Source organism: Pygoscelis adeliae, unplaced genomic scaffold (genome assembly GCF_000699105.1).
Source record: "Pygoscelis adeliae isolate BGI_AS28 unplaced genomic scaffold, ASM69910v1 Scaffold10, whole genome shotgun sequence".
NCBI classification, from domain to species: domain Eukaryota; kingdom Metazoa; phylum Chordata; class Aves; order Sphenisciformes; family Spheniscidae; genus Pygoscelis; species Pygoscelis adeliae.
Window position 1 is genome coordinate 6673099 of NW_008824053.1, and position 11940 is coordinate 6685038.

The 11940-nt window shown below is 39.4% G+C and overlaps 1 protein-coding gene across 1 annotated transcript in view; it reads left to right on the forward strand.

Annotated features, from left to right (window-relative positions):
- COL24A1 (collagen, type XXIV, alpha 1) overlaps positions 1–11940 on the forward strand; it is a 195088-nt gene that overhangs the window by 57356 nt on the left and 125792 nt on the right. Inside the window, exons 6-7 of the mRNA XM_009333887.1 lie at positions 5582–5635; positions 9000–9053. Coding sequence (XP_009332162.1) covers positions 5582–5635; positions 9000–9053 — 108 coding nt within the window. The remainder of the gene's footprint in view (positions 1–5581; positions 5636–8999; positions 9054–11940) is intronic.

Consider the following 11940-nt stretch of genomic DNA (forward strand, 5'->3'; position numbering starts at 1 on the left):
TAGTTTAGAGGGAAAGCGGCTCCATTCATCTGATGAACCACTCCTTTTTGTGTTGCAGAGAGTGTTGGCACTGTATAAAGATTAAAGAAAAAAAAAATCTGGTGTGTATTTTTAACTGTTTAACTTTCAAACTGATATTCTTCATTGCATGGTCCTAAAGCAGTTTGCAGTAATGTGATACATAGTCCCACACTGGTAGAAGGAGGGGTTGATGTGAGCTGAAGAGCTGATGTAGATTAGTTGCTGGTAGGTAATTCCATCTGCAGGCCTATCTGCACAGGATTTGGCTTCCTCTGAGAAATAAGCTAAGAATTAGTTTTCTCTCTTGGAAAAGCTTTCTGGATTATGAAGAGACTCAGCCAGGAGGAGGAATAGTAGAAGACCAAAAGGTGGTGTTCCTTAGGCTATCTAGTTGGTAAGGAGAAGCAGTCTGGAGATATTGCCAGGAGGAGTTGGAAATACAAGCCCTGCATTAGGCAGAATTGGGTCCTGGATGAGATGCTGTTATTCCAACCAAGGGGTGTGAGGGTGAGAACCCTGGAAGAGGGCAGTTCGGAGATCCTAAATGTGGTGCTAAATAAACAGCAGTAAGGGTAGCGTAGGCAGAGATTTCACTCTTAGCTTATTTCTCAGTTAAACAAAATTGCTTGCTGAGGCTCTCCCTAGCCACAGGGCATATATTGGGCCGTTAATCACTTTCATGCATTTTAGCTCTGCAGGTAACCCTCATGTTTCCCTACCCAGGCTAAATCTATCTCAGTATCTGCTGATTCAGATAAATACTGAAAATTCTTGCTGTTTTATTTTTAGTAGCAAAAAGATAATGTTAGTCTTAAATATTCAAACATTTCTTTTAATTCACCTGAAACTGATGCAGTTTCCTTATCTTCTGCACAACAACATTGAAAAGCTTTAATCCATAACCCAAAGCCTCCTATATTCTTCTGATGTTGATGACATTGCTTTGGCTGTTGTAGGAATTCTTGACTAAGAAAGTGAAAGACTTCCACAGCTGTAAAGAAGGGAGGTTAATCATACACAAGTGACTGCCTGCTCTAGGGCATTTGGAAAGAGAAGTGTGCTTTTTTTTTTATCATTTCCAGTGAAATGCAAATGAAGCAAGAAGAAAAAATAAGTGGACATTCATGTCTGGTAGGATCCTTGTTGCTCAATAATAAAATTAATATCTGTATGAAGTAATAGGCTTTAAAAAGGTAGGCAAAGCATGCTAGGAGTAGGTAGAAGAATTCTGAGTGACAGAATCAGAATTCCAGGCGGTCTAAAACTGATGGGATGAAACTTAGTGCACTAGTACAGAAATTAAAAGTACAACTAGAGGATGGGGGAGTGATCAGTTAGGCAGTCAGATGAGGGTGATAGAGTGATGTTTTAGTGCACTAGAGAATAAATGCATCTTATCACTGTGATGCTTGATAGATTACCAGGAGTGGTGAGTATCAGAGACAGGCTATTTTTCTACTGGTTTGGGTATGCTGAGGCTGCAGTTTGGAGAGGCGTCCTCAGTTTTGGATGCTGAGCTTTAGAAAGGACATAGACAGACTGGAGGGATTGCGGAAGGTTGCAGTAATGGTGGTGCAGTTATAGAAAATACGGTTCTGAGTACAGGTTAAAACAAAAGTGTGTTTAGTAATGAAAGTAAGGGACAAATGTTGCAATTCTGCAAAGGGTGAGTTAATAAAGATACTTTTGCCTGTTCACAGAAAGTATGGCAAGACAGAGTAGGAAATTTTAGGTGGGACATAAGGAAAACATGGCTAATCAGAGTGATACCTGCACAGTAGAACAAGTGATATTAGCAATGTTAGAAGTGGAATTTCCTTTTGTGGAGAGTGGGTTTTTTTTAGAAGAGGTTTGGAGCCTGGTGTTTCTGTTTCCTTCCCTCCTGTGTATTTCAGGTATTTTGGTGATGATATGCAGAAAGGTTCATGTCGCTTTTGTTTTGCTGAAGGGCCGCCTGCCTTAGGTGTTTGATGGATCAAGCATTAAACTCATAAGTTTCTTTAAATTAAGTCTTTTAAAAAAGTGTTTGAGGTGAGCTAAGGTTGAGTGGTTGGGGTGTAGTCAAATGCCTTTTAAAGAGAAACATCATAGTTGTTTTGCAAGAGAAACTTCAGTGAATATGATTTAGGTATTGAATGGCAACAGGATCAGCATAAGCCTGTGCAGAAGTTTTAACCACTTAATGCAGAATTTACTGTTGTGCATCTGAAATCTTAGGGGCTTGCTACATGTAAATGAAATGCTTCCTGTTACCTCTGGCTTAGGGCACGTTCAAGACGCATGCATCCATAGAAGGGCTTCAGTATCCTAGAAAATGTCTGTGGAAGTTCACCATTACATTTATCCCAATGACTGTTTGAAAGGTAGTGAAAATTTCTGGAAGAGTAGCATCTACTTTTATTATTTCAGGATTAAGCCATGATTATTTGGAACTTGAGCTTCTCCCCTCAATAGCTAAATGGAATTTTCACAATTGCTAAGCACAGTAAGTTGTAGTACCTTTCTTAAGGTACATATGATCTGTTTTGAGCAAACTGATCTTATTAAATTAATTTTAAATTCATTACACAATTATTACACAATTCATTGTGTAATATTTACACAAAGTCACTTTTTTTTTGTTAGTGGTTAAAATGTCAAATGCAAAAAAACACATTAATGCTTTTGATTGCTTTAGGTTTGTTTAATTACTGTTTCCAGTAGTTGGAGGAAAAGCTATTCAAGCAAATGACTAATTCCTTGGTTTGAGAGATTGGCTCACTGTCAGAAGTTGACTTCTGTGGCTTACATGGATGCCTAAGAGGCACAAATAGCTTCCTAGCTAGTATAAACACAGTCGTGCTGATTTGAAGTTGCAGTTAACTTTCACAGGTTGAAGAAGTATGTAGGGTGGAATAACTTCTTACAACTAGTCGGAAAAGCGTTTCCAGGAAGACTTAATTGTGCTCTAAGTCTGCTGTCGGCAGAGATGTTGCTTGAGTTGCAGGGGGGAGTCTAAGATGGAGGTTAAGGAGTAACGTACTCTGGTTAAGGGAGTCCTTGTTAATACATTAATCGAACACCTGCATTGCTGGTGCTAATTGCTGATTATTGTTAACCAGAGCCTTCACCTATAATGGTTGACTTTGTTTTAGAGAGCCTTGAGAAAGCATTATTCATCTCTGGCTGCATAGTTCAAAATACATTTTACAGCTTCTTTTAGGGGTTGCTGAGGGCTTGGTTGTGATTAGATTTTCTTCTTTTTGTGTTTTTTAGATGAAGAGAGATAATTACTTATGAATTAGTGTAATTGAAGTGAGGGGTGTTTTTGTTGGGTGGGTTTTTTTTTTTGTTTTTCCAAAGGAAGCAGGTACTATTTAAAAAAAAAAAAATTAAAAAGTCACATAGGGAAAAATGTTCTCACTGCCCTCATTCAATAAATCAGCAGCAAAGATCAGGGATGTTTATACTCACTAAGATTTCTATTAGGAAAATGGTGGGGTTTGGCTATTAATGTATTTTTAAGGAAATGTAGAGAGCATCTGAAATAGGGATAGAGAAGAACTTTGTACCACAAATCGCAAAAAAATGCACACTAGTTGCAACTATTTTACTTAATAAGAAACACAACATGTTTCCCTTTATAGTCCCAGGATAATTTTCTAAGCGAAGTGCATCTCAACTTACAATTTGAGAGGAGAGATTAGAAAGCATACTAGTTCAGCAGTGGCAGGGTGGGAGCTCTCTGTGCCGTTTCAGGTACGTTTTCAGACCTGAACAAGAATGCCAGGTCAAGAGCTTTCCATGTGTCTGTCTGCTACATTCTTTTTGTTATTAAACACAGGGTCTTTTTACTTTAGAAAAATACGAGGATGCGAGTAAGCCTTTATGCAATCAGGCTGAACAGCGAACCTCCTATGCTAAAAGTATGACGTTACAGTTTGACCTAAAGACCAGGACTGTAACACAGACTTGTGTCGTCTTACCCTGCACTTCCCTCTCTGTGTAGTTTATGGGTTTCAGCATGACTTAGTGCAGTAGGTATGGACATACAAATATTCCCAACTATAAATAGGCAGTTGAACTACAATTAGACTCCTAAGATTATTATGAATAATTGGAGAGGAAAATCTTTTTTTTTTTTTTTTCTTCCTTAGAACAACAGTGTTTTTCCTAGAACTGTCTAAAGTGGTCTCTATTTTGGCCAAACAAATGTAATTGGTTTGACAATGCCAAAAGTCCATGATGAGCACTGTCTTCTCTGCCAATGATGTTATCTTTCCAAGGAAAAAGAAATATCACTTTCACAAAACTTTAGGTTTTTAAAAATGCATCTTTTTTCTTAATAAAATGATTCATTGGTTGCTAATAAAGCCCCAAAGGGTGTTTGTCTCTTTTCCCCTTCTCTCTTTCTTTTCTCTTTTTCCTTTTTTGCAAAGCCTGTGAGTTGGCCATTTCAGCCACCATAGTTGCCCTTCTGATTTCCCTGGTATCCCTGCCAGCTTTCAGCAGTGTTGTTTGGTGAAGGGCAGTATGACACTCAGTGTTTTGCCTAGTGCCTCAGCTGGGAGGCTGTAGTATATACAGAACGCAGGGGTGCGAGGAAGCCTGGGTGAAAGAGCAAGTCAAATCCCTTCCTGCTATCATCGACGGACCTCCTTCATGAGGTCTGACTTTCCTGATGCCCGTTTTCCCTTGCCCTAGGAGTACTTGGTTTCTGTTAAAGCTGGGACTCGTCGTGCTGGCATTTGGATGGGAGCTGAATTCACCCTTAAGAATAGCCCATGCCTCCTTAGGACTCCAGTGTGACATGAAATATAAATTAGTGCAGATTTTAGTTTAGAGCTCTCATTTGTACTTGAGTACAATGAAGTAGATCCTGGGGTTTTGAATGTGAACAGCAATCATACAGAAAAGGAAAGGTTTCTAGGGTCAAAACAACTAGATACACAGAGGGTTGTTCACTGTCTAATATTCTTATAGTGACTAATAATCTAATTTATTTGCAAACGATACATCAGATTATGTAGTAGCATTTAAAAAACTCTGCATTTTCTTTAAAGAGAATTATATTCATTACATACAAGGGCAAACATGCTACCAATTATTCTTATCAGAAGCTTTTAATAGGAAACTGAACAATCATTTGTCCACATTTATTTTCTTCTGTTTGATGTCTGTCTTTTCTGTGAGGTGGTATCTCATTTTTTCAGTTACTCCTGACTTTCTAAAATGTGTTTGGCATGCCAGCATGCTTATTAAAAAGGCTTAATTATTCTCTATTCTTTGTTTTGAAATACACTGCACTTGCTTGTTTCTAATCCTTGAACCGGCCTTCTTCCTTTAATATAAATACACTATCTAGATTGTTAGCTCCAATTCCTCTGACATAAGATACTTTCTAAACAGTAATCTGATTTGGAGACAGATTAAAAACACACGTGCTTGTAGTTTGGGAATTAGTTTTCAAATTGAGAAGGTCAGCACGAGCAGAAAGTTAGAAGAACTGGTCTGATTCAGACTTGCGATACTGTTCTTGTATCAGGTTTTAGCCTCAATTGTTTCGATTTTCTATCACCAGGGTCCTCCGGGTCCTCCAGGTTTACCTGGTCCATCAGGAAAGAGAGGTCCTCGGGTGAGTAAAATGGCTATGTTCTTCTGTAGCTCTAGGCAGGTCACCAACAATCAAACTGGAGTTTGCATCATTTTGTTTTTCTCAACTTTATTCATATGCTTGGCTATTATGAAAGTGTACGATTCTTAACATTTGGCAGACAGGTTTAAGTAAGACAAAGCAAACAGGTTTTTTTTTTTTCTGCTGTGAGCCTCCAGCATGGTTAATTCCGTGTATGGGTGTGTACACAGAGCATTGTTACATTTGTACCTAGCTTTTGCTGCTCACAATATTAACTTTTAGTTTTTCCATGCTGCTCCCATCTGCTGCAATCTAAGGTCATGTTCATTTGTTTTTTGGAATGAGGAGGAGTGAGCAATGCATGCCACAGCCACAGAGGAGCAGGCAGTGGATACAAAATTAACCACTGCAAGACAGAGGGGGGAAAAAACCCCCACTCCCAAAAATCTGGTTTAGTCTCTTGTGTTATAGCAGCTTGATAAAAGGGGTGATAGATATCTGGGTAATTTGCCCAAGAAATGAGCTGCAGCAGCAAACGTCGATTTGTGTGACTGGGTGCACCCCAACATGAGCAGGGAGATAGCAGCCTTGCCCTGAACCAGGGGACAGAGCACGTGCTTTGCCGCAGTGAGCAGAATCCCGCGCCCCAGCTGTCGAGAGCATGGGAGAAGCCTGTGCCACTGCAAGGACTAGTTGACAGGGCAAAAGAGGGTAAATCTGTGTTTGCACAATTGTGTGTTTAAAAAAAAAAAGTGCTTGAGGAGTCCCTGAGGTCGTGGTTGATTTTGGAGGCTTTAGGAGAAGGGCAGCTGGAGGGAACAGGTTAGCATGTGTTGTGTAGAAGATTTCAGGCCATGGTATTTGAGGATGTAAGTGGTTATGGCTGGAGTGCGCTCATCTAGGCAGATTGCAAGTGGGAGATAAGGGAGTAGTTTATACGAAGGCTCAGCAGACATTTGGGAGGAGTTTTGACTCAGCCTTTGAGGAACATTTAAACAAGCTGCTGCTCAATTAGTGTGTTGAACATCCTATGCTTTGCTGGCTTTCAAAACTTGGTCTGACTGGGTAGGAAAGTGTACTGGTCAAAGGGGCCAAAAACCAAACTGATGCTTTAGAGCAGTTGGAGACAAGGGAGTGGACAAGACACGTTTAAAAGTATAAAATGAAAAGCGTTCCTTCAAATACATATCTTCCTGACTTCTTGGATCCTTTTTCCAAATTGTCCTTCTACATAAGAGCTGACAATTCTTACAACTCAGCTTTGTGTTGCATAGTGCCTCTGTCGAGGATACATCTGGCATCAGAGGCACCCAAGTAGATCCTCACAAGTGGGAAGTTGTCTTTGGTTTAGAGGATGCTGCCCATATGTTTAAAGCCATGCCTGTTGGTGAGATCTCTCTTGCTCAGTTGTTGTTTGTTTGTTTGTTTTTTTCTGCAGGTCTTTTTTTTTTTGCAGGTATAGAGTACTTAAGAGCACAGTGCTCTACCGTGTGAGTTTTCTGGATTAATTATTGAGTAGGACATGCTTTCCCATGTGAGGAGACAGCTTACAGTAGGGTGCCTGGAAAAGTATGGAAATGGCAGAGATTAATATTTACCAGTAGTTCTAAGTTTAAAATACATATTTATATGGGCCAAGAAAGTCTATAAAACTATTTGAGCAAGGAAATAAATTTTTTTGAAATTTCAGTGCTCTTTAGTTCATACAACACTGATAAATTCAAGCAAGCATAGCTAGTGAAGATACATGATATGATAGAGGAGTTTTCTGAGCCAAAAAGCACGTAAAACCTCGTTGATGCAAAGTTCATGTCCACATCTACCAGTCTGCCCTGTGACTTCTGTCTTCCTTCACACGAGCTGCCATTTGTGATCCTGAAATGTGACTCGAGGTGTTGAAGAGAAGCAGCAGAGTGCAGAGCTGCATTGCCTGGGCCTTCTTCAGGGTCTCTCAGGTGTGCATCCAAACTTGATCCTGACAGATAGTCACATGGGTTGGACACTTTGGGCATGGTATCAATGCCTGACTAATGGTTACAGATTTCCATTAAAAACTGATTTTGATCTCTGTAATTCTATGGTAGAGAAGTCCACATCTGACAGTTAAGGTTTTCTAAGTGTCTTGGCTTGTTCAGAGTTTCTCAATAATGAAATTTCAGCAATTTCAGAATTAGTCAGTGATGAGATTAAATTCCCCTGATGTCTCTCATTTCACTAGGATACTTTTGCACCTCTGTGTTGCAGTACTGTGCCCCAAGATAACACTGCAAGCAGCAAAAGCTAGGAGCCACTTCAGCACTGCAACTACGTTGGCACTTTCTATTTGTTTCCTTTCTCCTAAATCCCTGAGAACGCCTCCAAAATTGCCAGTGTGCAAATTAATCTCTCAAACAGCACATGGGATTAGCATTTCTCTGGAGTTAGGTCAATATTGTCATTAGTGAGAGGGAGCACTTAACAGATACAGCTTTCAGTGTTACTGCAAGGTATAATGGGTAAATTCAGTCTCATGTGAGGGAAAGACAAACACTAAGTTTATCTGTTGTAAGACCACTGAATATATGAGAAAGCGGGAAAGGATTCTTATTATTTTTGGTATTTGGATTAATTTTTTGGGTGGAATTTTGGCCTTAGCGAATTCAACAAAAGCTTTGTTGCTGACATACCAGGGATAGGTTTTCACCAGTTTGGTCCTTCAGTGTTTGGAAGATGAATAGCTGCTGACAGCCGTTGCAACAAATATTTTCCCTAATGTGCAGTTTGTCAAGGAGTGAGGATTGCTGAGTGTATTGCAGGAACAGACACTTATCCTGGAAGGCATAGATAGTCCTGATAGCCTATTCTGTTCCTGGAATGGTTTAAGTCCAACTCTTTTAGTAACAAGCCCATTTTCTACAGCGGCTGTGGGAGAATCAGGTTGGTGAGGGTTTTCATCTTTAGAGATGGTGGAATACGTTGCTTTGAGTCACCTTTTAAGTCAGTGAGAACTGATCCACTTCCTTCTCTTTGCAGTGTATAGCTGGGTACCTCAGAATGTGTTTTTTCTGACTTTTATCCCATGCCTTCAAGTTTTGTAGCCGGAGAGCAACATTGCAGTGACTGTGTGCCAAATACCTGTTAAGAATTACTTGGGAAAACAATAGAAACGAAGATTTTTAAAAGAAAGGGAAGTACTCAACTTCACTTTCCATTTTTTAGGAAGACGTACATGTTTTATTTCTTGAGAATCCTTTGAAAATCCCAACCAGTGCTTCTAAAAGCAACAATGATTCAGTAAAATGATTCTCTGTGAACTGTTCACATTTGTTCAGTGGAGTACTGAATAATCCCATTCTTTTTTGTGTTTTTGTTTGGTTTTTTATAGGGTATTCCAGGACCACATGGTAATCCGGGTTTGCCAGGATTGCCAGGTCTAAAGGTGAGTTAATTTATTCATGTTGCCGTGTAAATACATGAACTTCTTAATGACTTTTTGGACGCCCCAGAACTGTTTCCTGTAATAGAAGCAATTGGCCTTCTTTGGTTTACAGATGGAGACTGTTACTATAAACATATTTTAATTAAATGTAATCAATCACAGTGAACTTCAAATCAAAACAAAATAGCAGTTTATTCAGGGGAAAAAAACCAGAAACTTGTGTGTGCATAATGAAAACCTGGAAACTGTTATCCATGCAAGTAGTCTGTACTTCCTAAAACAGGTCCTGTAAATCAGCTCGGCCTCTTTGATAAACTGGAATTCAAGTGAGAACAAACATTTAATTGCTGTAACCTTTTGCCTTGTTGGTTTTTTTAAAGACATTCTCTATAAATTCCTCTTTTTTGTTTTTGTCAGTGCCCAACCTTTGATATTTAAATATTCTAATATTTCAGACATTGTCACTTGATTAATATGCTAGAATAATTTTCTGAAGATTTATGGATATGATATTTAAAACCAAAGAAAAAATACTAAACTGGAAGCTCAAATAAAACCCTTCAACCTTGTGTAACATAGGCCCTTTAAATAGATTTGACAGATTTGTGCAGTTGCAGAATGCCTTCAACTCATATTTAGTTTGAGTAATTTGATAGATATGTTAGGAAAAAAACAGCAGCAACCATGACTTGTTTTAGTGCGATTCCTAATGGCAGGAATCTGACCTGTCATGACAGGTGTTAAAAACTGCTTGAGGACATAAAAAGAAATTTAATAAAGCTTTCAGTGTCAAACACTGTAAAACCAAGTGACTTTCTTTTTGTGTGTGTGCTTTTTTAATTATCTAGTTCTATAGGAACAGTTAAACTTAGATTCATAATTATTTTTTACAATATTTATGCTGGCTGTATAATATAATACATCTCTAGGAAAATAATTGTAACCAATTACTCCTAGGATTTGTTTTATGATGTATCTTCCCCCTCCACTGGATCATAATCCTGATCAGTTCTGTAGCTGTCTCTGTGATTTTAAGAATAGAAGGAACTATATATACATATATAAAATATATATGCATATATTACTAGGTGCTTAGCTATCTCTTTCATTTCTGTTAGACTATAAATTATCATTTCAATACAAGTGTCTTCTGAAACACTTTTCTTTTAAATAAAAATTAGCCAGGTGCTCACCACGTTTTGACTATGAAGATCCAGTTGACCCACACTGACTATGTAAGCTGAAACGAAACACACTTGTTTGATCTTAAAACATCACGGATGAGTTGCAACAATTTTCTGGCAGTAACTTAATGCAGAATTTTATTCTGCCTTTGAGATGCATGCATTTTCCCCTCCTGTGCTGAAGCATCCTTTATGTACTTGCTTTTGAAGCATGGAACAACTTAGCTAATACCCTTACAGTATAGTATCCAGCCCTGGATGTGTGCTAGCAGGTCCAATCGATAGCTGACGTCCTCGGCATTTAATTCCTGATAAAGCTTTGACGGGTGTTTGTAAAGTCATTTAAAAGTATTCATGAGGTTTGGCTGTATTTCTGCCTCTCTGAAAAGTGGGTTAGTTAAGAAAATCTAGTTTGTGGATTCTGGCACTGTTCTAACTACACTGTAATGTTACCTAGATTAAATAATGAAGTGCTTTATTTTATCTTTATTTTATCCTCACATCTTGACCTGTGGTGATGTGTTGTTAATCCACAGCTGAAGGCCATGCGTAACAATGGCTGTTTGTTTTTTTGATTAAAAATAATGAGGAATTAATTATGCTTATAAGGGAAAGGAAAGGCTATGGGTAAGTTATCGGAGGCCTGTGTTTTAACTAGTCGAGAGCTGATCACAATTTTATTACAACTCTTATTTTGATATGCCTGCGTTGGAAAATGGAAGCAGAAAACAGATTGGAGTTATTCAAGGAATATAACTATTTACCTTCCAAAAGGTAAATCAGCTGGAAAATACTCTGATAACTCCTGCCATGCTGAAGAATGGTGTTCTCTCTGACCTGACACATCAATTTAACACAGCAGATTCATTTTGCCGTATTTCCAGGCTTTATTTGGTATTCAACAGGCTTAGTTTCTCAAGTGGCCACACAACGTACGGATCTTAACTGCAGAGGGAAGGATAACCCCGATCTGCAGTACTGTGCACAAGAGGAGGATCAGGCCCCGTAGCATTCCAACTAAGAGCGACGACCGTTACAGGTCTGAAATGGCTGACCGTCAGGAAGCCTCACGCTGCTTGTTTTGCACGTCCCTCTTGGCATCCAGTGTTGCCCCGAGAGTAGGATTGTGCTGGCAATGTCTAAACAGCTGTTTTTCCCAACTTTACCTCTCTTTCAATGAAGGGCCTATTATAATCTTTAATCTAGCGCTGCTGTGAGATAACTTCAATAGTAACATTTGCTTCCTTGGCTACATAAAATGTATTTTTGAGTGAGAAGAGTGGATCTTAATGCTTGTGAGTAACACCCGGTGGTACTTTATGGCTTTGAAATCAAGACCACTGTTGTAGCCTGTGCCATTTATATAAATAGATCAATGAAATGTTACGGTGCCTTTTGCGTGCAGCTTTTAGCGTGAATTAGACCGAGGCGTTCACCGTTTCCTCCTCAGTTACCTTATTTTCAGTTATTAGCACATGAATGTGGTTTCAGCCTATGGCTCTGGGAACTCCCCAGGTGACGGCTCGGTCAGCGTGGAGCAGTTCACCCAGGGCTGTCTCGGGAGGTACCATTAGCTGGCGACTCCTGGTTTGGGGGCAGTGGATTTGACTATGAGGCGTGCAGGTTTGCTGTGGCGGCAGAGCTGCCTTGTAGCCAACAGCTCTGCAGGGCTGGCTGCCGGGCCCTGCTGGTCCTGGCCGGCC